At 42.2% G+C, this 27,906-nt stretch overlaps 3 protein-coding genes across 5 annotated transcripts in view; 1 reads left to right on the top strand and 2 right to left on the bottom strand.

Moving 5' to 3' along the window:
- Window positions 1-27,906, top strand: part of LOC311094737 (uncharacterized protein) — a 231,146-nt gene that overhangs the window by 105,998 nt on the left and 97,242 nt on the right. The gene's annotated exons all lie outside the window — the stretch shown is intronic.
- LOC311094753 (uncharacterized protein) overlaps window positions 1-27,906 on the bottom strand; it is a 113,047-nt gene that overhangs the window by 63,251 nt on the left and 21,890 nt on the right. The window lies entirely within an intron of this gene.
- The window catches only part of LOC311067713 (uncharacterized protein), a 36,312-nt gene continuing 16,685 nt past the window's right edge, over window positions 8,280-27,906 (bottom strand). For 2 of the 3 annotated variants that reach the window (XM_084089745.1, XM_084089746.1), the window contains exons 2-4: window positions 27,510-27,758; window positions 13,705-14,716; window positions 10,147-11,176 (exon numbers count right to left, since the gene is read on the bottom strand). In XM_084089745.1, coding sequence (XP_083945871.1) covers window positions 11,152-11,176; window positions 13,705-14,716; window positions 27,510-27,543 — 1,071 coding nt within the window. In that variant the 5' untranslated portion in view covers window positions 27,544-27,758 and the 3' untranslated portion in view covers window positions 10,147-11,151. Of the gene's footprint in view, window positions 9,762-10,146; window positions 11,177-13,704; window positions 14,717-27,509; window positions 27,759-27,906 lie in introns of those variants that run through there. The other variant, XR_014603266.1, reaches the window with a different exon arrangement.

The following is a 27,906-nucleotide window of genomic DNA, read 5'->3' as shown; positions in this document are numbered from 1 at the left end:
CTTTGCTATAGCCTACTGAGATGAGTAAAAATCGACTGGAATATGTTGAAATAAAATGTATTTGTATAAGCAACGTATTAAACTGCAAAAAAAATACTATTTTTGTCAAAAATAAATTCATAGACTAAGATGTTAGATGTTCCAATGTTGGCTATATTCAAACTAATGAATACATATGATAAAATGTAGGCCTATAATCTTTTTTTTTTTTTTTTTTTTACAAAGAAAGAGTACACTTGAAATATTGTTGAAATTGTAATTATTGTTGTAATTGTAACATTTTTAATAAAATAGCAAAACATATTTACAAGAGAGATGTAAGCAAAATCTTAAATGGTCAATATAAGTCTTCTTCTAAATACATCTTTTGTCCTTGCATTGTGGCTCAGTCAGTTTCACACCTGAGTGAATGGCTCATTATGCAGAGTGGGTGGGACATTCATAATCTAAGGTGTAAACTACTCCTCCCCCTCGCATATTGGCTTTCCAAGCAAAACCTGTTTTACACCATTTAAATCAATGTATTTTTTTTTGTGAATGATAAAGCAAGACTATTTTTACATCATTTTGAAGCTAGAACTCAAAGGGACAACATCCATTAGTCAAAAGTCTTGTGGACACATATTTAATATGTGTTTTGTGGTCTTAATTCAGCAACTTTCATTTTAATTTTTTCCAATAACCACGCATAAACATTATTCTCTTAAAAATACAAACATCTACATACACGTTGCTCGCATATTATGGTAGCCCTGTTTGTGCTATATAGAGTGAATTTACACCTTTGCCATTAACATGTTTATAAATAACTGAAAAAAGCACAAATGTCAAGGCATGTCAGAACATCTCAAGGACCCCAAAAACAGATTGGTCCCCAGAGGGTTAAGCGGACACCACTTAGACAGCCAGCCATTGACTGAACACAATCTACTAACTATCTCATCACTCCTGCAAACAGGAAGGGGGCCAGAGCAAATTACAGTGCCTGACATCGTACTTGTGAGTTCACACACCTCTTTAATATTAAATTTGGTGATCTCCGACTGGCGGAGTCTAACATCATTTGTGCCGACGTGGGACTTCCGGTGAGACGCGCAGCGAGATGGTCGCTTTACACTGAGCTCCTGCCAAAAGCCCTTTGACTGGCGGCTAAACTGCTTGTTTCCTGCAATACAGGCGTTCATTTAACATATTGGATAGTTTTGAAACTTATATCGTGAAATGGCGTCAAAGAAAAGTGCAAGTTCACCTGCAAAACAAGACGCGGGCAAGCGATTCAAAGCTAGCCTTAGCTCAGGAACCTCGCTGGCTAGTTTACTCCCTGAGGAAATCTCCTTGCTAATCAAGCAGACGGTAGAGGCGGAGAGGGAGACATTACGGGACCTTGTAACCGAAATGCTGAGTGAGACTCTGACGAAAGCACTAACTACGGTTGAAAGTCAAATAGCTGAAAACGGGACGCTATTGAGATCACTGAATAGCGACATCAACACGCACGCCAAAAATATGGAAAAGGTGTCTGCTAAAGTCGATACAATGCAAGGAGTGCTTCGTCAGAATAAAAAAGATACCAACCACTGTCTCACTGAGCTGGACAGTCTCAGAAAGAAGGTCACCGAGATGGAAGATAGGTCAAGAAGGAACAATGTAAGATTAGTAAACTTACCAACAGGTGCAGAAGGAGATGATCCAGTTGGATTTCTTTGTAAAATGTTACCTCAGTGGATCCCGACACTGGCCGGAAAATCCATAGAAATTGACAGAGCCCACCGAATCTTCTCTGCTAACCCCTCCAGACCGCGAACAATGATCTTCAGAGTGCTCCGTTACCGCGATCGTCAAGCCATACTGCAGGGAGCTCGCAACGCTAAACCTAAACTATCAGACAACACTCAACTTGAATTCTACGCTGACTACAGTGCCGAAACAGTACAGAGAAGAAACAAGTACAAAACGGTCCGAGCCCAATTGCGACAGAAAGGCATCGACTCTTTTTTGATCTACCCAGCCATCCTGAAGCTCACGTACAATGGGGATAAATTATCGTTTGATTCAGCAGAGGAAGCTGAAATGTTCTTCGCGGGACAAGACACCCCTTCAACTCAACCGAAGGGGAATAACGCCAGGTCTACTGCTAGAGAATCCTTGCACTTCACAGACATGGAATGACTACAAACAGGTCAACATGTATAGACACATGATGCTTGAGCTTAAACCTTTTCTATTTGAATTATGATGACGCTTTATGCACGTTTAGTTGGATTAATTTTTTTTTTTTTTTTTTTTTTTTAATTATTATTATTATTATTATTATTTTATTTTTTAAGTATGCAGTGTTTTATCATTCCGCATCGGGGGCGCTAAATAGTAGCCTATGTAAAGCAGTTTACCCATCAGCGCGGTTATCTTCCGTTTTGTATTTTCCTTTATCTCGTGAACCAAGGTTACTTCTACAAATGTGTTTCAGTTATGGAAACAGTGGAAGCAGTCCCAGTTAGGGGCTAATAGGCATAGGTTCATTGTTAGACATCGCTTCGTGGTTCTCACAGATGAAAACGGGGACGGGGGCGGGGGGGAGGGAGGGGGAGAGGGGAGGGCTGTTCAGGGGTTTTTTCCGCATGGGATTGATATGTTTTAGCACAGGCGAGTGTTTCATGACAGTAAATTCTCTTATTTCATTATACACATCGGCAGTTTACTTTAACCTTATCACTCACAGTTTGTTTTGGGCATACCTCAATAGGGACAATGGATAGATACAATGTTATGTCATTTAATGTGAGAGGGCTCAACTCCCCATTCAAAAGGTCCAAGGTCTTAGATTTTCTTCATCGTAAAAACGTTGATATAGCGCTATTGCAAGAAACCCACCTTAAACCTAATGATACTTTAAGACTACAAAACAGGAGATATAAAATGGTAGCTGCCTCATCAGATGGTAGTAGCACCAAGGGGGTAGCTGTGTTAATGAGACGTAATTTGACTATAAACATAATTAAAGTAAGCTCAGATGCTTCAGGAAGGCTAGCATTCTGTTGTGCCTCTATTGAAGGAAGGAAAGTAGCCTTTATTAGTATTTATGCCCCAGCCGTCTTTGACTGTACATTTTTTCAGAACATTACAAAAGAGTTGTTAACCTTAGATGAGTACCACCTGGTTATTGGGGCAGACATGAATACAGTTTTTGACAACATCCTAGACAGGTCTGCTGCTGTCGCTACTCGCACTCAGATAACCTCTTCTAAGGCTTTAGGAAATTTAGCAAAGGACCTTAATTTGGTGGATCTTTGGAGACTACATAATCCTTCATCAAGAGATTACACATTCTACTCTTCAAGCCATAAGTCTTTTTCTAGGATAGATTACCTACTTATTTCTAGTGAATTGATTTCTACATCTTCTTCAATAAATCTTCTTTCTAGACACATCTCAGATCATAACCCTATTGAAGCAACATTTAGTTTTGGAGATATCAGAAACAATAAGTCTTCTAGGTGGAGGTTTAATTCCTCATTACTACAGAATGAAAGCTTCCTTAATCAACTAAAACTTGAACTTAGCGAATTCATAGACATTAATAAGGGCAGTGTAGAGAACCCAATGTTCTTATGGGCCTCCATAAAGGGATTCCTCAGGAACAATGCAATCAGATTTTCATGTTACAATAAGCATAATAGACTACGTCAGATTTCAGATTTAGAAAAAAAATGCGAACGATTAGAAAGTCAACTTAAAAGGAATTATAGTAAAGACATGGAATCTCAATTGAAGACACATCAAGCTGAACTGAACAATCTGTTACGGCATAGAGTAGAGTATTTAATGCACGTTACTAAGCACAAATATTATTCGCAAGGTAGCCGTCCAAGTCATCTTCTTGCCCTTACTCTGAAACGTCAGGAGAAGAGCCGATCAATAGAGTACATCAAAAAAGATCAAGGAGAAATGGTGACAACTACTCTAGATATAAATGAGGCATTCGCATCCTTTTTTGCAAAACTGTACTCTAGCGATTGTCAGCCCTCTGAGAACGATTATACACATTTCTTTTCCAACTTGAATCTTCCTACTCTTTCCATAGAGGATGCAGAACATCTTGACTTACCTATCTCATTAGAGGAATTACAATTAGCGCTAAAAAGTATGAAGAGAGGGCGCTCCCCAGGCCTCGATGGTTTGCCGGTTGAGCTTTATTCAGTTTTGTGGGAGTTTTTAGGTCCTTTCTGGCTGGATTCTATAAACTTCGCTATCGAACAAGGGCATTTCCACAAAGACCTTAACACTGCTCTTATATCAGTTATCCCCAAAGCGGACAAAGACCCCTCTGACTGTGCAAGTTACCGGCCAATATCACTTATTAATGCTGACCTAAAAATTTATTCCCGTGTATTAGCTCGCAGACTAGAGTCAGTATTGCCAGATTTAATACATCCTGACCAAACAGGATTTATGAAGGGCCGTTTGGCTGCAGACAATATTAGGCGACTAATTCACATTTTAGGTGAAGCGCAGAAAATCCCCTCTTCTTGTGGCCTTCTCTTTCTTGACGCAGAGAAGGCCTTTGATAGGCTTGAGTGGCAGTACTTATGGCGTGTCCTTAAAGAATTCAAGTTTGGTCCTAAGTTTATTAAAATGATTCAGGTGCTATACGCGAACCCTTCTGCTAGAGTCTGTATAGGAGGTGTCATTTCAAATTTGTTTACTATAAACCGTGGTACAAGACAGGGCTGTCCTGTGTCCCCTTTGATCTTTAATCTTTCCATAGAACCTCTAGCGCAGTATATTCGTAACAGTATAACTATTTCTCCTATTCACATTGGCACTTCTACTCACAAAGTGTCAATGTATGCAGATGATACATTAATCTATATGTCAGATGTACAGAATTCTCTTCCCAACACTATTAATACATTAAATATGTTTGGTACACTATCCGGTTTTAAAATTAATCTCTCTAAATCTGCTTTGATGTTAGTTAACAGGGATAGGAGTCAGTTAGTTTTACCTACTAATATTGCAATTACCAAAGAGGTCAAATATCTAGGAGTGTTAATTCAAACATCTATTACAGCCTTAACTAAATTAAACTACACAAATGTTTTGAGGAAGGTCGAGGAGGATACAAAAAGATGGTCTGCTCTCCCTGCATCTGTCCCGTCTCGCATAGCAGTGGTGAAAATGAATATATTACCACGCATTAATTTTATCTCCTCTATGCTACCACTATCTCCGCCGAAGGATTACTGGTCCAAGGTTGACTCTCTACTCACAAAATACATATGGAGTGGAAGGCGACCACGTATTAAACGGACCACACTACAGCATAACAGACTAGAAGGAGGCTGGGCACTCCCCAACTTTAAATACTATCATTGGTCATTTATCTTGCGTCCAATAAAGCAGTGGTTGGATCCAAACTGTATATCACCATGGAAGACAATAGAACAAGACATAGTTGCTCCCATTAGGCTTAGGGATTTTCTTTTTTCTGGTCTCTCCATTAACCATTGTACATTGAGGTATGGCCCAGTATTGACATACATGCTTCAGATCATTAGACAAGCTGAGAAATTAGTGGGTCTTACATCAAAATGGCATAAATCATCCCCTGTATGGCGTAATAACAAGTTATTATCTGGAAACAAGCCATTCATTCATGATGTATGGGCAGAGAAGGGTATATGGGTCATTGGAGACTTGAATGGTGAAGACTCTTTACTAAGCTTTAATGACTTGGTTTCACTTTATGGTATCCCTAGACATTCCTTATTCTTTTACTTCAGACTTAGGTCAGCTCTCAAAGCACACAAAGTTGTATGGGGCTCAGAGATGAAGGAACATCCAGTAGTCGGCTGGATACAGGTCGCCCCAAAAAGTGTCGTCTCTTTTCTGTATGCCAGGTTCCTATCATATTTATCTCCTAAACCTAGTACGTTAGCTTGGGATCGCTCAATGGCACTCAGAAGTAGTGAAATAGACTGGAACACAAGCTGGGATAATATATGTACCTCCTCTCATAATCCAAATCATCAGTTTATTCATATGAAGATATCTCATAGGGCATATCTTACTCCTAGAATCAGACACTTAATTGGTCATGCTCCTCATCCATTCTGTACTTTGTGCTCACAAAATGCTTTGGGAACTTTTATGCATATAATGTGGGACTGCCCTATGATTTGTGACTTTTGGAACAAGGTGTTACAATCATTGTCTGATCTGATTGATATTCAGCTCCCTATGGACCCTGTTTTACACCTTCTCAATGATGACTCTAAACTTGAAGACATGAATGAAAGATCTAGAAAAATTTGGCTAGCTGGTCTTACAGCAGCCAAGAAAATCATTGTTCAAGTTTGGGTTCCACCCCACAACTTAGCCCATAAACATTGGCTGAATACTTTTTTAGAGATTCTTTTTCTTGAACTTTCTTCTGCCAAGATCAACGGCGCTACACCTCTGACTATACAAACATGGAGCAATGGAATTGCCAGAGTTCAGGACATTTTACTAGGAAGCCACTAAGTGGACTGTTCTATAACACTGACTGTGCTACACTGATAGTTATGTTGTATCCCATGCGGTAGGGGTGGGTGGGTGGGAGGGAGGGTGGTGAATGTGTTGCTATGTATCTCTGTATTGTCACAATACCTCTTTGATATTGTTATCCACAAGACAATAAAAATTGAGTACAAAAAAAAAAAAAAAAAAAAAAAAAAATTTGTGCCGACGTGAATAATGATCTTAGAGAATTTACGATTAGCATTAGCCAGCACTTTTAAATTTGCTTTGATGTCAGGCGCTCTGGCTCCCAGCAAACATGTGACTATGGTGGCTGGTGTCTCTATTTTCACGTTCCGTGTGATCGAATCACCAATTACTAGGGCACAACCATGCAAGATCTCACCTTGTGGGGCATCAATGATCACGAGGAAGGTGAGGGATCAGCCCAGAACTACCGTATTTTCCGGACTATAAGTCGCTCCGGAGTATAAGTCGCATCAGTCAAAAAATGCGTCATGAAGAGGAAAAAAACATATATAAGTCGCACTGGAGTATAAGTCGCATTTATTTAGAAATTTATTTCACAAAATCCAAGACCAAGAACAGACATTTAATCTGGAAAGGCAAGTTATTCAACTACACAGTAGCACACAGAACAACAGGCTGAGTAGGAGTCCGGTATGTTAACGCAACACATTAACAGTTATTCAGCTACACAATAGCATAAAGAACATATACCTGGGAGGCTGAATAGGCTAAATTAACATAAACCAGGGAGTCCAACAAGCAAGTTACCAGTAAACAAGTTCACCAAGCTCCTGCGATCTCATTCCACATCACTGAATCCATTGAATTTTCTTCATATGGTGTCGCTTCTGAATAACTCCGCCAACTAGAGCGCCCTCTCGCGGCTGTAGACGGTAATGTTTTCTCTTGGTTCATCTCAGTCTGAATTAATTTTGATATATAAGTCGCACCTGAATATAAGTCGCAGGACCAGCCAAACTATGAAAAAAAGTGCGACTTATAGTCCGGAAAATACGGTACACGGCAGGACCTGGTCAATGACCTGAAGAGAGCTAGGACCACAGTCTCAAAGTAAACCACTAGTAACACACTACGCCGTCATGGATTAAAATCCTGCAGCGCACGCAAGGTCCCCCTGCTCAAGCCAGTGCATGTCCAGGCCCGTCTGAAGTTTGCCAATGACCATCTGGATGATCCAGAGGAGGAATGGCAGAAGTTCATGTGGTCTGATGAGACAGAAATAGAGCTTTTTGGTCTAAACTCCACTCACCGTGTTTGGAGGAAGAAGGATGATTACAACCCCAAGAACACCATCCCAACCGTGAAGCATGGAGGTAGAAACATCATTCTTTGGGGATGCTTTTCTGCAAAGGGGACAGGACGACTGCACCATATTGAGGGGAGGATGGATGGGGCCATGTATTGCGAGATCTTGGCCAACAACCTCCTTCCCTCAGTAAGAGCATTAAAGATGGGTCGTGGCTGGGTCTTCCGGCATGACAACGACCCGAAACACACAGCCAGGGCAACTAAGGAGTGGCTCTGTAAGAAGCATCTCAAGGTCCTGGAGTGGCCTAGCCAGTCTCCAGACCTGAACCCAATAGAAAATCTTTGGAGGGAGCTGGGCCAAAATCCCTGCTGCAGTGTGTGCAAACCTGTTCAAGAACTACAGGAAACATATGATTCTCTGTAATTGCAAACAAAGGTTTCTGTACCAGATATTAAGTTAGTTTGTTTGTTTATTTATTTCAACAGGGACAATGTGCAGAAAACATTAATTAAAGATGCCTTGCACCAGATTTAGCCTAAGCTAGTTTCCATCTGCAGTCCCTGAGCAGGTGAATTACAATACAAAATATACAATATAAAATGTATTTGACCACTCAAATGCAACTATTAATTCATCAACCATACACCCATTACAGCCACCAGTCCTAATATAATCATACCAAATTTACTACAATAAAACATCACTAAAAATCATATATACATACACAGTTATCTATGCTGACACGACTGGGTTTCCAAGTTCTGCTTTTATGATGCATCAAATACTTATGTCATGCAATAAAATGCAAATTAATTACTTAAATCATACAATGTGATTTTCTGGATTTTTGTTTTAGATTCCATCACTCACAGTTGAAGAGTACATATGATAAAAATAACAGACTTCTACATGCTGTATGAATCATGTGTTGATTATGGTCAGAAAAATCTAGAGAAAGGGTTGGAAATTTCAGTCTGTGTAGAAAAGTGTAAGATTGAAAATAAAGATAACTGAAAATGAACAAAAACATTTACTTTTACTGTTTCAACCCCCCTCTTTCTTACTCAATCAACCATTTGCAATTACTATAGGCAGAGGTATAAGTGAAGTAATCACAGTGCTCAAGGCCTGTAGGCCGAAATGTGTGTACATCTGGGGTCTATGAATTGTCACACCTTCAATAAAATGAGAAAAATTGTAATTATCTGATTGGTCAGTTTGAACGTCTCACATTTGGGTTACAGTCACATGGTCAAGGAAGGAATCAAAGTTGCTCTGGCCCTTTTTATTCTCTGGCTCTCTTTCTTGGGGAACTCTATCTTTGTAGATCCTCTTTTCTTTGTCTCTTACTCTACACTCTCCCTCTCTTTCTATCTCTCAGGTAACATTTTACATATATGCTGGGTACAATTAATGGTAGAAGTTTTTATCTTCTCAACTATTTTAAGAGTAACCATAACCATATACTGTCATTAAGCCCTTTCAATTACAAATAATGTGCCAACTAGTTTTGATTTGGTATTGATTTTGAAGGGCTACCTATTGCAATACAATATCATCACACTATAGCAATGTTCCCACATATTTATCTATTGTATTTGTAACTGCGCTTATTTCCGTCTTTGGTAAAAGTGGAAGGTAATAGACAAGAAATATACAGTCAAGCGTAGCATCAGTGGTCCTGGCAGAAGTGTTTCTTTAGTCATTCAGCAGTCCTACAGCCTGAACCCTAATCTACCCTTACAACTGTCATGGCTCGAAAGGAACTGTCAAAGGATTCAATAGCAAGTGAATACTGGTGTTTATTAACACAAAGTAGTAAAGAGGTAATGCAGGTCCAAAGAGATGGAGGGCAGAAGAATTCCAGGCTCGGCAATGCAGGACTCAGTAGGCAGACGGTGAACGGGAAACCAGCAACGGTCCTCAGAACAGGCAAAATCCGGAGTGCAGGAAATAGGAACTGGAGCGAGGAGAAATGACGGTGAGCAAACTGGAGAACCTCCACAACCATCTGACAAAGACAGGACGAGGTGACAAACAATATATAGGACATCTCTCATTCAAAACAGCTGGCTGATCAGCGAAGATAACAAGCCGTGCTGATGAGCCGCACCCATTCATACAACACACACACACATAGCGAGGGCGAGTCAATGAATCCATGAACCGTGACAACAACAGTATGGCATATTGAAATGAAAAATGCGTAGGAAGTTGGAACCCTGTTTTACCTTGCTGTTACTGACTGTATTTTTTTTATTGAACGATCTTTTAATATTAGTCCAATATTACAATAAAATAATAAATTCAAGTATAATTATGGCTTTCCTTTTTTATACTATTACAAAACATTTCCAGTGAATTAAATTTATAAAACAGCAACATATCACAAAAAATACAGAGCAAAAATGTGTCATTAAACTAGTTAATTTCATCATTCTCAGAGGTTTTTTAGGTGCTTTAATTTTTTTCTTTTAGACAGGAGTCGTTGAACTTGAATGTGCTTCCCATTAAACCAGGGCTGCGTTCAGCCCCGACAAAACGTTGCACAACGTTTTTTAAACAGAAACGGTGATGCGTTGAACACACTGTTCTGATGATGCAAGAGTTGCAACTATGGCAGCTGAGAAGGCTATTCTTTGTGTTCTTTGTGAAGAATTTTCAGAGCCTGATGAAGTTGGTATAAATATGTGTTTAATACTACAAAATATGCCCGATGTTACAGTAACTGCACTTGCCGCCCAGAACAAAAGAGAACATCCCAATCGAGTGAAGGGATTGCTGAAACTGAAATGGAAGCACACATCTTACCTAATTCAGACTAAAACACATCTATTTAGCCTCACAGATACTTTATTTGTAGTTCATACTGTTTTTATACCCTGTATTTTCTTTCTCATTTTTAGGAAAAGCACTTAATTACCATTGTTTATACCAATACACTTGCAATGAAGCTAAAAATATAAACAACTACATCATTTTGTTGATATCCTATATTTTTTACAATAAAACTTTCGACAAACATGTCTTCTAATATCCTCAGTTGTTGCGTATACCGAGCTGCATCGAACACATTTGTAAATTTAATACTTTCCTTGAACCCATTGTGAGAGTTCACTTTACTACCACGTGCTTTATATACATGTTGCTTATTGGACTGCAGTTCTGACACACCCACCAAACAAGAGAAAACGTATCTCAAACCCCGTTGCACACCAGTGCACGTCATTTCCAGGAAACATGACGTTCAACCCGGAAACCGTCGCAAAACGTTGCGTACCGTTTTGAACTTGAACATGCTCCAGGTCCAAGGCCATGGGTCACCTGGTTAAATGTATGCCAGTTCCTCCTTAAATACCCGAAGTGTAGGTCTTCCTGCAAATGAAATGCATAAAGATTTGTTTCAATGCACACTGATAGTCATAAAAAAAGTAAAATGTATTTCAACTGCAGGCTTCAGTTTTGGATATTGAAAAATTAACATCCTCATTTTCAAATATTTCCAGGACTACTTTCTTTTGTGGAGTAAACTTGGTGCCAGGAACATTAATGAAACCTTATTGTATAGCCTTTCTCAATGGATCTGCCAGCTTTGTGGACTAATGTTGTTGCGTAATCGAGTTCGGCTCACGAGTAAACCGCTGTCTAGTATTGCTCTGAGTTGATAAACTGTTTTCGCTGCGCAGCTCAGACGAGTAGCGTGGGTTCATTCTGCTTTCGTTTGCTGTGTGATGTTGCTCGTATGTGGCAAAAACGGCAGCTCTCTCTCATAAAAAGGTTGCAAAATGTGACCATTTATTCGCAGCCTGGTATAGTGCTGTATATTTCTGCTTTACATGAGCGCATTTACAATGTTTGTTTTTTGCATTGGTCTAAACTGACAAATTAGACATTCCTGTTGGTTGAACACGAGTTAATAGATATCAATCAATCAACAAAGTTTCCTGTGCTCACCACACACCGGCTATAGGTGGAGGGGAGAGATTTGGCTATAGGGCATAGAAAAAAAAGTTTGGTTCCGGTTGGTTGTCAGTTGAGGTCATGGGTCGGTAAGGTATTTATCATGTTCAATGTTGTTATCGATAGAGATACGCGGATGGGTTATTATTTCATCCGCAACCGCATCACAAAACTCATCATCTGCACCAAAGTTTTTTGACCAAATTTCAAAGCCGCACCCGCCCGCCATCCGCTGATTGTTTTGCAGTCTATGGATGATGCAATGCTCTGCTGATGCGAGCCGCAAGAAAGCTGCGCTCTAGTTCACAATGCAAGTGAACGCGGCGCGCCCAAGCTTCCATGTCACGGTTATTATATTTTCTGCTATATTTGCTTTTTATTTATTAAATAAATGCAATTGGTTGAAACATTTATTAAAATTAAGATACAATTTGTACAAAACGAAATTTGCTTTAAAGAAAGGCTTCCTACAAAGCAAAACTTAATGAAGTGGATGAAGTGGTAAAAATCCTGTCTGACGATTTACAAAACAAAACTTAATGAAGTGGTAAAAACCATGTCTCCCGATATATTGCACATCTTATGATCCTATCTTTTATTACAATTGTTTTTGAGCTAAAACGTAATAGCCTATTATTTATTTTTTTTATTATTATTTTTTTTTAATTGTACTTTACAGTAGCGATGGATACTCTATTTTTTCATAACATAGCTTTCCTGTACTACATGTACTCTACCACCTTGTGTGTCCCAGCATGTTACACACACACACACACACACACATTGTTCAGCTCATCTTTTTTGATCTGTACAACTTTCAGCGGAGGCAAATGAGTAACGCCCGTTTCACACATACTCTGTGTGCAAGTGCGTATGCGGTGCAGGAGCAGCACGCGCTATAGTGCTTTCACATATGCTGCGTTTGCAGTGCGTAACTGATCAGCGGCTGTACCACAAACACGTACTCATTATTTGTATTTCAAATCCACAAGTTATCGGCAAATTTTATTTCTCTTTGTACACATATAGGCCTACACTCTTTAATAGACGTATTCACGTTTAAACACAATCTAAACAAACTTTTATTCAATGCATTACTTCTATATAACTATATATTAAGTTGCTCAAGCAAGTGGTAAAATATTGAACCATGCACTTATATTAAAATCGCATACATAAATAAATATTGCATGTCACAAAGAACTTGTTTTTCCACCTCCACGAATGAGACGAATGTTGTTCATTATGTCGCCTTGTTGAAGTAAATTGTAGTTTTCCTTGATTTACCCCCGTCTTGAAGTAAAAACTTGACTATGAAAAATAGTAGTATTTAGTTAAATGCATTTATGGTGAGATTACTACATTTTATTTTATTAAATGCATGCGCTGTCACTTTAATTCAGCGTTTGCAGCACAGCAGAAATAGACTCGGTGCGGAAACGATTGCTGCACTGCTGTATACACACCGCACCTGGAACGGATTGCCGGACCGCATCCGCGTGCAGTATGAAAGCTCTAACCTGTTAACATGGGTACGGAAAAAAATACGCACCGCATACGCACTGCAAACGGAGTATGTGTGAAACAGGCGTCACACTCCACGCATATGCGAAAGTGTCGCCTTTGTAAGTGACGACAACGATGTGTGAACGACCTTGTAGCTGACTCGTTTGTTAGCATTGCTGGAGGACAAGAGTGCTATACAAAAACGGTGCTGTACAAAAACGTAAATTAAAGTTTGCCTCAAAGTTTTTTATTTGTGTATTTATTTTATTTGTATTATTTCTTCCCCAAGCTCATAAAATAAATTTGGGTCGCACATAAATTGACTGGGTCGGTCGGAAACCAGAACCAAACAATATTTTTTTTAGGCCTAGGGTGATGTGTGTCTAACTTACAAAGAAGATACTTTGTTTCTCAGCACATGACAAAAAATTACTTACCGTGATCTCAGACTGTGCTTAAGTGGTTTCTCCACTGCATGGATCTTCATGTGTAGCTTCCGGTCACTTTTAAAAGCAAAACTCTTTCCACACTGATCACACGTGTGCGGCTTCTCTCCAGTGTGGAACATCTCATGTCTTTTCAGATGTTCTGATCGACTGAATCTCTTGTCACAGTGTGAACACTTGTAAGGTTTTTCTCCAGTGTGGATCCTCTCATGTGTTTTCATATTTGCTGACTGATTGAATCTCTTGTCACAGTGTGAACACTTGTAAGGTTTTTCTCCCGTGTGAATTCTCTGGTGCTGTTTTAAATTGTCCGCTGTAGTGAAAGTCTTCTCACACTCAAAGCACATGTACTCTCTCACACCAGTGTGCATTATTTTCTCATGTTTATGTAAAGATTGCAGCAGTGAAAAACTCTTTCCACACACAGAACATGAATGCGGCTTCTCCTTTGTATGAACTGTCAGGTGTCTCTTCAAGTCTGCACTAAGAAATGTTTTGCCGCATTGATCACATGTGAACGGCTTCTCTCCGGTGTGGATCGTCATGTGAAAATTAAGGGATGATGCTTGACTGAAACTCTTCCCGCACTGTTCACATGAGAATGGCTTCTCTCCGGTGTGGATTCTCATGTGAATCTCACGACTTTGTTTGGTTGTGAAGCTCTTCCCACACTGAGTGCAGGTGAAAGATTTCTTGGCACTTCTTTTCTTTAAAAAATTCTTTTTAGACTTTGAGCAACTCAAAGGATTTTCTCCAGGTTGGACATGATGTTCCTCCTTCACTTCACTCAGTTCTTCACTCTCCTCCTCCACTTCACTCAGTTCTTCACTCTCCACCTTCACTTCACTCAGTTCTTCACTCTCCTCCTTCACTTCCATCAGTTCTTCACTCTCCTCCTCCACTTCACTCAGTTCTTCACTCTCCACCTTCACTTCACTCAGTTCTTCACTCTCCTCCTTCACTTCCATCAGTTCTTCACTCTCCTCCTTCACTTCCATCAGGTCTGACAGGAAAGAAACAAATGTTACATTTAATTTTCAGTACATCAAATTAATTCAAAGAGAGGAATATAAAGTGAAAGTCATGAAAGTAAGCCCTGGTGTAATAGTAGAAAGTAGACAACTGTTATAAAATATTTTGATAATTTGATGCCTTTTTATACATGTCCTTGAAACTTTCCATGAACGAAGTAAATTTATCTTCCAATAATTATCTTTAAAACATTATAGGCACGAATCCCATGTTTCTTTAGCAAGAACTATTAATTTGATCAAATACACAATTATCTAACATTAGCATTAAAATATACAATACTGCCATGTTTTAAGATTGATTTATTTGACTAAAAACGTTTTAATTATTAATGGAAGTTCACACTACACTTTTCCTTTCACTGACTTCCAGAGTCCTGCACAGGTTCGATTACCAGACGGGTGACCCGCAAATTTTGCTCAAACGGGTGAAAAATATCTGTGTCAGACACGGGGGAAACACAGGTCTAAACACGGGTTTAAAACAATCACATGGAAACGTAAAAATATATGCATATTTTTAGAAACACATCTTCAAAAATATACCTGTATTTCAAGTTGATATAATAATTTAAAATCCACATCAGTTTAGTTGTGCTCACGCGCCACGCCCTCCCAGGATCTATAACGTTACCTAGGCTACTTTCACTTTTAAAAATTCCTCATAAACGCGCACGCAATCTGCTTGCTGTCATCGAGATGGATGCTAAGTGTTACAGAGGCGGTTCCCGTATCGCCTCCTCCTCACCACAGGAGGGATCCGTCTCCGGAATATTAACCACTCTCTCCTCTACTCAAATTCCCATCATGCCTCTTAACTGGGACTGATTGCGCAACACACCTGCACCTCATTTGCACACACTCATATAAGCCACTTCCACACACATCTCAGAGCGAAGTCTTGATTTGCCCTGGCTGTCATTACAGAGCGTTATTTTCCGTATTCGTTTTGTATTATTGACCTTGGACTGTTTACCTCGTTTCTGATCGTTCCCTGCCTGCCCTGACCCGGATTGTTTATTGGACTGTGATTATTGTTGCCTGCCCTGCCTTTGATATTCTCTGTGTTCCTCCATTGCCCTGTCTGCTGTGATTTACCCTGCCTGTACGACTATTCTAATAAAAGTTGCAAATGGATCCCACTGAGTCAGGTGCTTCGTTACATAAGACTTTGACAAAGACCGATCCAGCAGCGGTCCTGCAACTGTCCATGGAGCTGTCAGCCCAAGCCTCACAACTTGCATTGCATCATCACCACCTGAACCATCTAACAACGCTTACTGAGGAGCCTGTCAAAGGGCTACAAAATCTCCGGTGTTAGTGGCTAACATTCCTCCTGCGCAACCACAAGAGGTCTCTCCACCTACCGTGAGTACTCCAGTTAATGTGAGTACTCCGTGAGTACTCGACTGGCATTTCCTGAGAAATTTGACGGCACGACCACAAAATGCAAGGGCTTTCTGCTTCAATGTACCCTTTTCGTCGATCAACAGCATTCACTTTACCCCAATGATTCCAGCCTGATAGCATGTTCACTTCTCTCTGGAAAAGTGCTAGAGTGGGCAACAGCTGTCTGGAGACCAGATGGATCTTCATTTACATCATTCAGTGCTTTCCTCCAACAGTTCCATAATGTTTTTGAACATCCCACTGAGAAAGGAAGTGCTGGCGAACAACTGCTACATCTCTCCCAGGGAAAAAGAACAGCGGCCAAATATGCACTAAGCTTTCGCACACTAGCCGATTGAACGACCCTAGGAGCTATGTTGTCTGGGGCTATATGCCCCTGGTAGGGTCTCCCAAGGCAAACAGGTCAGACTAAGAGTGGTTCAAAACCCTTATGACGACAATAAATTTGAGGACCGTGACGTCGCCCGGCATATCGCAGCCGGGGCCCCACCCTGGAGCCAGGCCCGGGGTTGGGGCTCGTATGCGAGCGCCTGGTGGTTGGGCCTCCCCCATGGGGTCCGGCCTGGCTCAGCACGAAGGAGCGACGTGGGGCCACCCTCCAGTGGACCCACCCTCCAGTGGACCCACCACCTGCAGGAGGGACCATAAGGGGCCAGTGCCAAGTGGATCGGGTGGCAGTTAAAGGCGGGGGCCTAGACAACCCGATCCCTGGACGCGGAATCTAGCTCTAGGGACATGGAACGTTACCTCTCTGGCGGGGAAGGAGCCTGAGATTGTGCGTGAGGTTTAGAGTTTCAGACTAGAGATAGTTGGGATCACCTCCACGCACGGCTTGGGCTCTGGAACCACACTCCTCGAGAGAGGATGGACTCTTCACGACTCTGGAGTTTCCCATGGTGAGAGGCGACGGGCTGGTGTGGGTTTGCTTATAGCCCCCCAGCTCAGATGCCATGTGTTGGAGTTCACCCCGGTGAACGAGAGGGTCGCTTCCCTGCGCCTTCGGGTCAGGGATAGGTCTCTCACTGTCGTTTGTGCCTACGGGCCAAACGGCAGTGCAGAGTACCCGGCCTTCTTGGAGTCTCTAAGAGGGGTGCTGGAAAGTGCTCCGACTGGAGACTCCGTCGTTTTACTGGGGGACTTAAACGCCCACGTGGGCAGCGACAGTGACACCTGGAGGGGCATGATTGGGAGGAACGCCCCCCCTGATCTGAACCCGAGTGGTGTTCTGTTATTGGACTTCTGTGCTAGTTACAGCTTGTCCATAACGAACACCATGTTCAAGCATAAGGGTGTCCATCAGTGCACATGGCACCAGGACACCCTAGGCCGGAGATCGATGATCGACTTTGTGGTTGTTTCATCTGACCTCCGGCCGTATGTCTTGGACACTCGGGTGAAGAGAGGGGCGGAGCTGTCAACTGATCACCACCTGGTGGTGAGTTGGATCCGATGGCGGGGGAGGAAGCTGGACAGACTCGGCAGACCCAAACGTACTGTGAAAGTCTGTTGGGAACATTTGGTCGAATCCCCTGTCAGAGAGACCTTCAACTCCCACCTCCGACAGAGCTTCGACCAGATCCCGAGGGAGTCTGGACATATTGAGTCCAAGTGGACCATGTTCTCCACCTCCATTGTCAACGCGGCCACTCGGAGCTGTGGCCGTAAGGTCTCCGGTGCCTGTCGAGGCGGCAATCCCCGAACCCGGTGGGGGACACTGGAAGTAAGGGATGCCGTCAAGCTGAAGGAGGAATCCTATCGGGCCTGGCTGGCTTGTGGGACTCCTGAGGTAGCTGACGGGTACCGACAGGCCAAGCGGACAGCAGCCCGGGTGGTTGTGGAGGCAAAAACTTGGGCCTGGGAGGAGTTCGGTGAGGCCATGGAGAAGGACTATCGGTCGGCCTCGAAGAGATTCTTGCAAACCGTCCGGCGCCTCAGGAGGGGGAAGCAGTGCCCTACCAACGCAGCTTACAGTGGAGGTGGGCAGCTGTTGACCTCGACTGGGGATATCACCGGATGGTGGAAGGAATACTTTGAGGATCTCCTCAATCCCGCCGTCACGTCTTCCATTGAGGAAGCAGAGGCTGAGGGCTCGGAAGCGGACTCGTCCATCACCCAAGCTGAAGTCACTGAGGTAGTCAAGAAACTCCTCGGTGGCAAGGCACCGGGGGTGGATGAGATCCGCCCTGAGTACCTCAAGTCTCTGGATGTTGTGGGGTTGTCTTGGCTGACACGCCTCTGCAGCATCGCGTGGCGGTCGGGGACAGTGCCTTTGGACTGCAGACTGGGGTGGTGGTCCCTCTTTTTAAGAAGGGGGACCGGAGGGTGTGCTCCAACTATAGGGGGATCACGCTTCTCAGCCTCCCCGGGAAAGTCTATGCCAGGGTACTGGAGAGGAGAATCCGGCCGATAGTAGAACCTCGGATTCAGGAGGAACAGTGTGGTTTTCATCCCGGTCGTGGAACACTGGTCCAGCTTTATACCCTCTACAGGGTGCTGGAGGGTTCATGGGAGTTTGCCCAACCAATCCACATGTGCTTTGTGGATTTGGAGAAGACATTTGACCGTGTCCCTCGTGGCATCTTGTGGAGGGTGCTCTGGGAGTATGGGGTTCAGGGCCCTTTGCTAAGGGCTATCCGGTCCCTGTACGCCCGGAGCAGGAGCTTGGTTCGCATTGCCGGCAGTAAGTCAGACTTGTTCCCGGTGCATGTTGGACTCCGGCAGGGCTGCCCTTTGTCGCCGGTTCTGTTCATAATTTTTATGGACAGAATTTCTAGGCGCAGCCAGGGGCCGGAGGGGGTCAGGTTTGGAGACCAGATGATTTCATCTCTGCTCTTTGCGGATGATGTTGTCATGATGGCCCCATCAGACCAGGACCTTCAGCATGCACTGGGACGGTTTGCAGCCGAGTGTGAAGCGGCTGGGATGAGAATCAGTACCTCCAAATCCGAGGCCATGGTTCTCAGTCGGAAAAGGGTGGTTTGCTTGCTTCAGGTTGGTGGAGAGTTCCTGCCTCAAGTGGAGGAGTTCAAGTATCTTGGGGTCTTGTTCACGAGTTTGGGACGAATGGAACGGGAGATTGACAAACGGATCGGTACAGCTTCTGCAGTAATGCAGTCGCTGTACCGGTCTGTCGTGGTGAAAAAGGAGCAGAGCCGCAAGGTGAAGCTCTCGATTTACCGGTCAATCTACGTTCCTACTCTCACCTATGGTCATGAGCTGTGGGTCATGACCAAAAGGACAAGATCCCGGATACAGGCGGCCGAAATTATCTTTCTCGGCAGGGTGGCTGGGCGATCCATTAGAGATAGGGTGAGAAGCTCAGTCACTCGGGAGGAGCTCAGAGTAGAGCCGCTGCTCCTCCACATAGAGAGGGGCCAGCTGAGGTGGCTCGGGCATCTTTTCCGGATGCCTCCTGAATGCCTTCCCGGGAAGGTGTTCCGGGCATGTCCCACCGGGAGGAGACCCCGGGGAAGACCTAGGACATGCTGGAGGGACTATGTCTCCCGGCTGGCCTGGGAACGCCTCGGTGTCCCCCCAGAAGAGCTGGAGGAAGTGTCTAGGTAGAGGGAAGTCTGGGCATCCCTGCTTAGACTGCTGCCCCCGCGACCCGGCCCCGGATAAATGGAAGAAGATGGATGGATGGATGGACACTGGCCGCTCAAACCATCTGGGTGGAAGATACATCAAAGACCCTCTTCAGAAAAGGATTAACTATCGAACTTCAATCTGAGTTAGCCTGCCGAAATGAAAGTAAAACTGATTGACTCTACAATCAGCCAAACGTCTGAATCCCTGTCAAGCCAGATGGGCACTGTTCTTCACAAGATTTAACCTCACAGTCACATATCGACCAGGCACCAAGAACATCAAAACCGACGCTCTCTCTCGTCAAACTGAAGAAACCGTCCAAGTGTCCCCTCAAGAGAACATCATTCACAAGAACCTGCTCGTAGCTTGTGTACAATGGCATATCATCACTGAGATTCAACAAGCCAACCAACAAGTTCCACCCCCCGCCGACTGTCCAGCGAACCTCCTCTTTTTCCCAGATCAACTACGTCCTCGACTTCTCTATCAAGTACACTCCACACCTAGTTCTGGCCACCCTGGGATCACTGCCACCACTCATTTGCTCCAAAATCGCTTCTGGTGGCCAACTCTGCTACCCGACATCATCAAACATGTTCAGAACTGCACCAATTGTAATACCTCCAAATCTCTCCGACAGTTACCTGCTGGTCTCTTAAACCCACTTCCCATACCTCGTCACCCCGGTCTCACATTGCCATCGATTTCATTACTGATCTGCCCAATTCTCAAGGAAATGCAACCATACTCACCATCGTTGATCAGTTATCCAAGGCCTGCCGATTAATACCATTAACCCTTAGAGGTCGGCAATCACGCCGGTGTGATCTGATCGCTTTTTTCCTTATCAGTGCAAAAAGTAATCAAAATTATAATATTCATTTTTATTTTATATGCTTGTGTTATACATCAATCGATCCTGTTAAATGTGTATTATTTTTGTGTATACTCACAATAAAAACAAACTGTTGTGCTTTTTGCCAAATAAAGAAAAATTAACACGAGGCGAGTTCTGCCTTCTCTCTGCCAGTGTAGTCCATTCTGAAACGCGTCCGAAAATGAATCATAACTCAGCGAATACTTCTCACACAGGCACGTGAGATATGTCTCTATGAAGCTTGAAATCTCTTCTTTTAAATGAAGTAATTTATATAAAAAACAAATGTTTTCAACTCATGTAATCCGTTTGAAAGCAAGGAGAGGTACCGTTTTTCCTTCTGCCTCATTATCTCTAAATGAGCTGAGGCCGCCCCGCCCCCCGGCGCGATTCACATGTAAATAGTTAGGTGATCTAGTATGCATCGCATACGCCCCCCGATCAATGCCTCAGACGACGAACGGCAGCATTTTGAAGAGCGAATTCCGCCGAGGACACAATTTCGGAGTAAGTTTTACTTAAAAGTCTTTTGTCTTTTATTTTTCGTGTTCGCATTTATGAGGAAAAAACAATATTACGTGACAGTTCTCCATTATGGATGCGAGCGCTCTAAAAAAAGCACTAAAAGACTTTCAAACTTTCACAGAGACCTCAAAACAGAAAGTACAAATCCTTTCTTTAAAACGAATTTCGTTTTGTATCAATTGTATCTTAATTTTAATAATTTTTTCATTAACAAATTTCCTGGATTTAAAGTAAATATAGGCTAGCAATCACAACATAAGGTGCTTGAACTGGAGATCATCATGAACCAGACCGTAGCCTACTCGCCTCACATGTCTAAAAAATGTGAAATATATTTACAGAAAGCTGGTTCTAAACAAAACCATCCAAAACAAAAAACCATGTAGCCTAATAAATGTGCATTTCTCCGGTGCGTTCACTAGCCTACTGCGAAGATCGCGAGTCAATAGCCTATCGTCAACTTCATCTTTGCCAGAAGTTACATTTAAATCGCGTGTGTGAATGAATGATGATATGTTAGCAAACTGTATTGCTATACTGAGATGAGTAAAAATCGACTGAAATATGTTGAAATAAAATGTAGGCTATTTGTATAAGCAACGTATTAAACTGCAAATTAACAATATGCCCTAATATTTCATGAAAACAACGTTACAGTCAGGCGAAATATGAAAGACAACATCTTGTTGACTAGATTTGGGTACAGTTTTTACTGTAGAATATACTGCCACATCAAATAAGCTTTTGTTTAGCAATTCCTAAAGTCAAAAATAAAGCCATCAACTAAGATATTAGCTGTTCCAATGTTGACTATATTCAAACTAATGAATACATAGATAAAATGTAGGCCTATAATCATTTTTTTTTACAAAGAAAGAGTACACTTGAAATATTGTTGAAATTGTAATTATTGTTGTAATTGTAACCATTTTAATAAAATAGCAAAACATATTTACAAGATAGATGTAAGCAAAATCTTAAATGGTCAATATAAGTCTTCTTCTAAATATATCTTTTGTCCTTGCATTGTGGCTCAGTCAGTTTCACACCTGAGTGAATGGCTCATCATTATGCAGAGTGGGTGGGACATTGTATTCTAAGGTGTAAACCACTCCTCCTTCACGCCCCCCTCGCATATTGGCTTTCCAAGCAAAACCTGTTTCACATCAATTTAAATCAATGTATGGTTTTATGTGAACGATAAAGCAAGACTATTTTCACATAATTTTGAAGAAAAAACTCTAGGCGAGGACATCCATTAGTCAAAAGTCTTATTGACACATATTTACTATGTGTTTTGTGGCCTTATTTCAGAAATTTTAGTTTTTAGTTTTTTCAATAACCATGCATAAACATTATTCTCTCAAAAATGAAAACATGTACATACACGTGGCTCACATATTATGGTAGCCCTGTTTGTGCTTTATAGAGTGAATTTACACCTTTGCCATTAATATGTTTATAAGCAACTGAAAAAAGCACAAATGTCAGGGCATGTCAGAACATCTCAAGGGCCCCAAAAACAGCCCAGACCCCAGAGGGTTAACCAAGCTTCCCACCGCATTCGAAACCGCTGAACTCCTTTGCAACCAGGTATTCCGATTCTATGGGCTACCCGAAGATATAGTGTCTGACCGGGGACCACAATTCACTTCCAGGGTCTGGGCTGCATTCTTCAAGCATCTCAAAGTAAATATTAGTCTCACCTCTGGTTATCATCCCCAGTCCAACGGCCAGACTGAATGCTTGAATCAGGACGCCATCCGCTTCCTCCGCTCCTACTGTCAACAACAACAAGCAGAATGGAGCAGATATCTGTTTTGGGCCGAATACGCACAAAATTCACTGGTCAAACCCGCCACTGGCATCACTCCATTTAAATGCATCTTAGACTTTCAACCTCCTCTTTTCCCCTGGTCCGACGAACCCACAGAACTTACTTCCATCACTGAATGGTTACACAAGAGCGAAGAAGTTTGGGATCAAGCTCACACCCACTTACTTCATGCCGTCCGACGACAAGAACAACAGGCCAATCGACATCGTCGTCCTGCTCCTGAGTATCACGTCGGCCAGTGGGTCTGGCTTTCCACCAGAGACCTCAGACTCCGACTTCCATGCCGCAAACTCAGTCCCAGGTATGTTGGCCCGTTCCAAATTATTAAACGAGTTTCTCCTGTATCATTTCGATTAGACCTACCCACTAATTACCGCATTTCTCCGACTTTTCATGTTGCCCTTCTAAAACCTGCCAGTGGTCCGAGAGGAGAGCCAGAGGAGGAAGCCGCCTCGCAGACTCCCCCACCTATCCTGGTTGATGGCAAGGAGGCGTACCATGTGCACAAGTTGCTTGACTCCAGACGTCGGGGCAACATTCTCCAATATCTGGTTGACTGGGAGGGGTTTGGTCCGGAGGAGCAGTCCTGGGTCAACTCTGGAGATATCCTTGACCCCACACTCACTGAGGAGTTTCACCGGATGCACCCGGAAAAACCGGCCCCTCGACCTCGTGGAAGACCCTCACGTCAGGAGCCGCTCGCAGGGGGAGGGCTCTGTTAGAGAGGCGGTTCCCATATCGCCTCCTCTGCACCACCGAAGGGATCCGTCTCCAGAATATTAACCACTCTCTCCTGAACTCAAATTCCTATCATGCCTCTTACCCCATACTGATTGCGCAACACACCTGCACCTCATTTGCGCACACTCATATAAGCCACTTCCACACACATCTCACTGCGAAGTCTTGATTTGCCCTGGCTGTTATTACCGAGCGTTATTTCCCGTGTTTGTTTTGTATTATTGACCTTGGACTGTTTACCTCGTTTCTGATCGTTCCCTGCCTGCCCTGACCCGGATGGTTTATTGGACTGCGATTATTGCTGCCTGCCCTGACCTCTGCCTCTTACTTGGATATTCTCTGTGTTTCCTCCATTGCCCTGTCTGCTGTGATTTACCCTGCCTGTACGACTATTCTAATAAAAGCTACAAATGGATCCCACTGAGTCTGGTGCTTCGTTACACTGAGGAGTTGAAGAAAAGAATAGCTAGTGGAGATGTTAAAGTTGTCGACAATACGTCATTAAAAATCAAGTCCAGTGTGTGGGAGAAATCTGGAGTAATCTGAAGAAAATATTGTGAAAGGCTTTGTCGCATGCATTTTCATGTTGGATAGCCACAAATGTTAATGAAATATATTCTTCCAAAGGTCATAGATCCTCTTCTTAAAGGTGCTCTAAGTGATGTCACACGTTTTTTAGGCCAAAATATTTTTTGTCACATACAGCAAACATCTCCTCACTATCCACTAGCTGCCTGTCCCCTGAACACACTGTAAAAAAAACCCGGTCTCTCTAGACACCACAGGCTCCACAAACGGCAACAAAAACAAACTGGGCTCACCCGCACCACGAAAACATAACAAACAGTTCCAGCCAATAACTGACAAGAATGATTTGGGGGTGGGGTTTGGGGGGTTAGTGCGTGGATGGAGGGTCTAGCTAGAGGGAGGGTCTAGCTAGCCTCTGTTTTGTTTGACAATACTTCAAATGTCAACAAGAAGTGACATCACCCAACATCACTTAGAGCACCTTTAATATCATTAATTCCTCTTTGTCATTAGGATACGTACCAAAAGCTTTTAAGCTGGCTATGATTAAAACACGTAAAAAAAATGCAAACTTGATCCTACAGAATTAGTCAATTACAAGCCAATCTCAAATCTACCTTTTCTGTCAAAAATACTAGAAAAGGCAGTATCTTCACAAGTATGTTCCTTTTTAGAAGGAAATGATATCTGTGAGGATTTTCAATCAGGATTTAGACCGTACCATAGTCCTGAGACTGCTCTCATTAGAGTCACAAATGATTTGCTCTTATCATCCGTTCGTGGTTGTATCTCTCTATTAGTGTTACTTGATCTTAGTGCTGCATTTGATACTATTGACCACAACATCCTTTTAAATAGACTTGAAAACTATGTTGGCATTAGTGGAATTTTAATCATGGTTTAAATCATACTTATCTGACCGTTATCAGTTTGTAGCAGTAAATGAAGAGATGTCTTATCGATCACAAGTTCAGTATGGCGTACTAGGACTGTTGCTGTTCACTCTGTATGTTACCCTTAGGAGATATCATTAGGAAGCATGGCATTGGTTATCACTGTTATGCTGATGATATTCAGCTCTATATTTCTTCACGCCCTGACGAAACTTACCAATTCACAAACATTAATGCATTGCAGATATAAAAAACTGAATGACTAGTAATTTCCTACTACTTAATTCTGAAAAAAAACAAAAAAACATTCTAATTATTGGACAAAAAAAGTCCTCACGTAATAACCTAGAATACCGTCTAACACTTGATGGCTGCTCTGTCAGGTCCTCATCGTCGGTTAGGAACCTGGGTGTGTTCTTTGATACCAATCTTTAATTTCAAAGTCACGTGTAGATAAGTATCAATGCATTTAGTCACTTGGAAATTCTCTGTACTAACAATATATGTTTGTATCTCGAATGACAGATGTACCCAAAATGACCCAATGAACTATTGAAATTGATTTCTGGACATCGTAATGTTATTTTTCCCGAAAATTGTTATTGTACACAAACATGTATTGTATCTGCCCACCGTCTAGCCGTCGACACATCGCTGGGCCTTAGGGGTGTTCTGTCATACGCATCACAATTTGATTGGCTGATAAAACACTTCAGTCAAAGTTATGATCAAATGGAAAATGGCAGCTTTAACGGAAGGCTAGCTATACTACTAGTGCTGGTCCACGGAGCTGCGTTTAGATGACATATAGAAAATCTAGCTCAGACTCACAAAAAAAAAAACCATATTCTTTCTGGAAATATAATCGTAACGTACTGACAGACAGTAATTGAATTTAGACATGTTCAAACACACATTAATTTAATTATATAAAAATAACATATTTTTGATTTAGACAGGGCCAGCAGAGAAGGCCCTGCTGGCTCTGACGGCACACCACTGAAATTACGTCATATGCTCTCAATAAAAATGCAGAGCAATTAGTTCATGCATTCATGACCTCAAGGCTATATTTTTGTAATGCTCTACTGGGTGGTTGCCCTGCACGCTTAATAAACAAACTACAGCTAGTCCAAAATGCAGCAGCTCGAGTTCTTACCAGAACCAGGAAGTATGACCATATTAGCCCTGTTCTGTCGACACTGCACTGGCTCCCTATTAAACATCATAAAAATGTTTAAATATTGCTGATTACTTACAAAGCACTAAATGGTTTAGCTCCACAGGACTTGAGCGAGCTCTTAACGCACTATTGTCCTTCACGTCTATTGCAAACTCAAAATTCCAGTTCATAATACCTAGAATATTAAAATCGACTGCTGGCGGTAGATCCTTATCCTATTTAGCACCTAAGCTTTGGAACAGTCTTCCTACCATCATCCGGAAAGCTGACACACTCTTGTCAGTTCAAATCTAGACTAAAAACACATCTCTTTGGCCTAACATACACATAACACATTATAGACTTTTATAATTCAATGTTAGGCTGCATAGTTTAGATGAGCCGAGACTGGGAACACTTCCCATAAATCCTGATGTACTCGTTACATCATAAGAAGAATGACATCTACGCTAATATTAGTCTCTCTGTTTATCCCAAAGGTTTACCGCAATTCGCCGGATCCAGGCCGTATCCAGATCTGATGAAGGACCAGTGCCTGGACACGACAACGCAGTCCTGAAGTGTCAACTAGTCTCTCCCCTGTGAAGGCCTCGTTCCCTTTACCTCTATACAGATAAAACATTGTTGATATTATTCCGGTTCGCGTGGCTACGCAGACGAGACGACAATTTCTACATTATACATTTTTAAGGCATACAACTTAGTTTGTTGAGAGTTGATTTGTGAAGAAGGACTACACGCCTGCGCACATATATATATTCAAACGCGCATACCTATCGACCGAACACGTGATACACATATGCGCGCCGTCTGTGTTTTCCCAGATTTGCGTTTCAGAGGTTTGCGCAGAGAAAACGGGTAATTGTTTGCACCTTCGAACCTATTTCAGGGAGTGTTCTCGAGACACTAGGCACTTTTTTGTTCTGCTAATTTCTATTATCATTGTAAAGCTGCTTTGAAACAATCCATACTGTTAAAAGCGCTATATAAATAAAGGTGACTTGACAATCAATATAAAAATTACTCAAACCATTTGTGACCATACTGACCATTTGTTGAAAAAACCCAGAACATTCTGTACCATTTCATTGTTTAACTGTTTATCTAAATGTGATGAAGTGTTTGAATGATTCTAACATGAATGTTCTTCAGCCTCATGAATGAATGAAGAATAAACACCAACCTCTTTGTTCTTCAGTATCTTCAGTACGTTTCATTCTGCAGGGTTCTGGAACACTCAGGTTCTCACTGTGCTCTTTAATAAATTCAGTCGTTGCAGATTCCAGCTCTTCCTGATGCTCTGATGCTCGTCTTCACTTGTAGCTGATGGGAATTTACAGCATTTATTGGGGAATTACAGTGGGAGGAGCTTCACTGATGATGTGTAGTGGGAGGAGCTTCGCTGATGTATTCCAGTGTGGGAGGAGCTTATCTGCCAAAATCAAAAATATCAATTACTGAGTTTGTTTTTATAATTAATGACACTTCTAAGCGTCTGTCTATTTATTTATCATACAATAACTGATGCCAATTTATTCATTATTTTTAATGATTTTTATTACTAATCCTAATATTATTCT

The sequence above is a fragment of the Abramis brama genome, assembly GCF_963993115.1.
Source record: "Abramis brama genome assembly, chromosome: 1".
Lineage (NCBI taxonomy): Eukaryota > Metazoa > Chordata > Actinopteri > Cypriniformes > Leuciscidae > Abramis > Abramis brama.
This window is presented reverse-complemented; position numbering and strand designations above follow the sequence as displayed.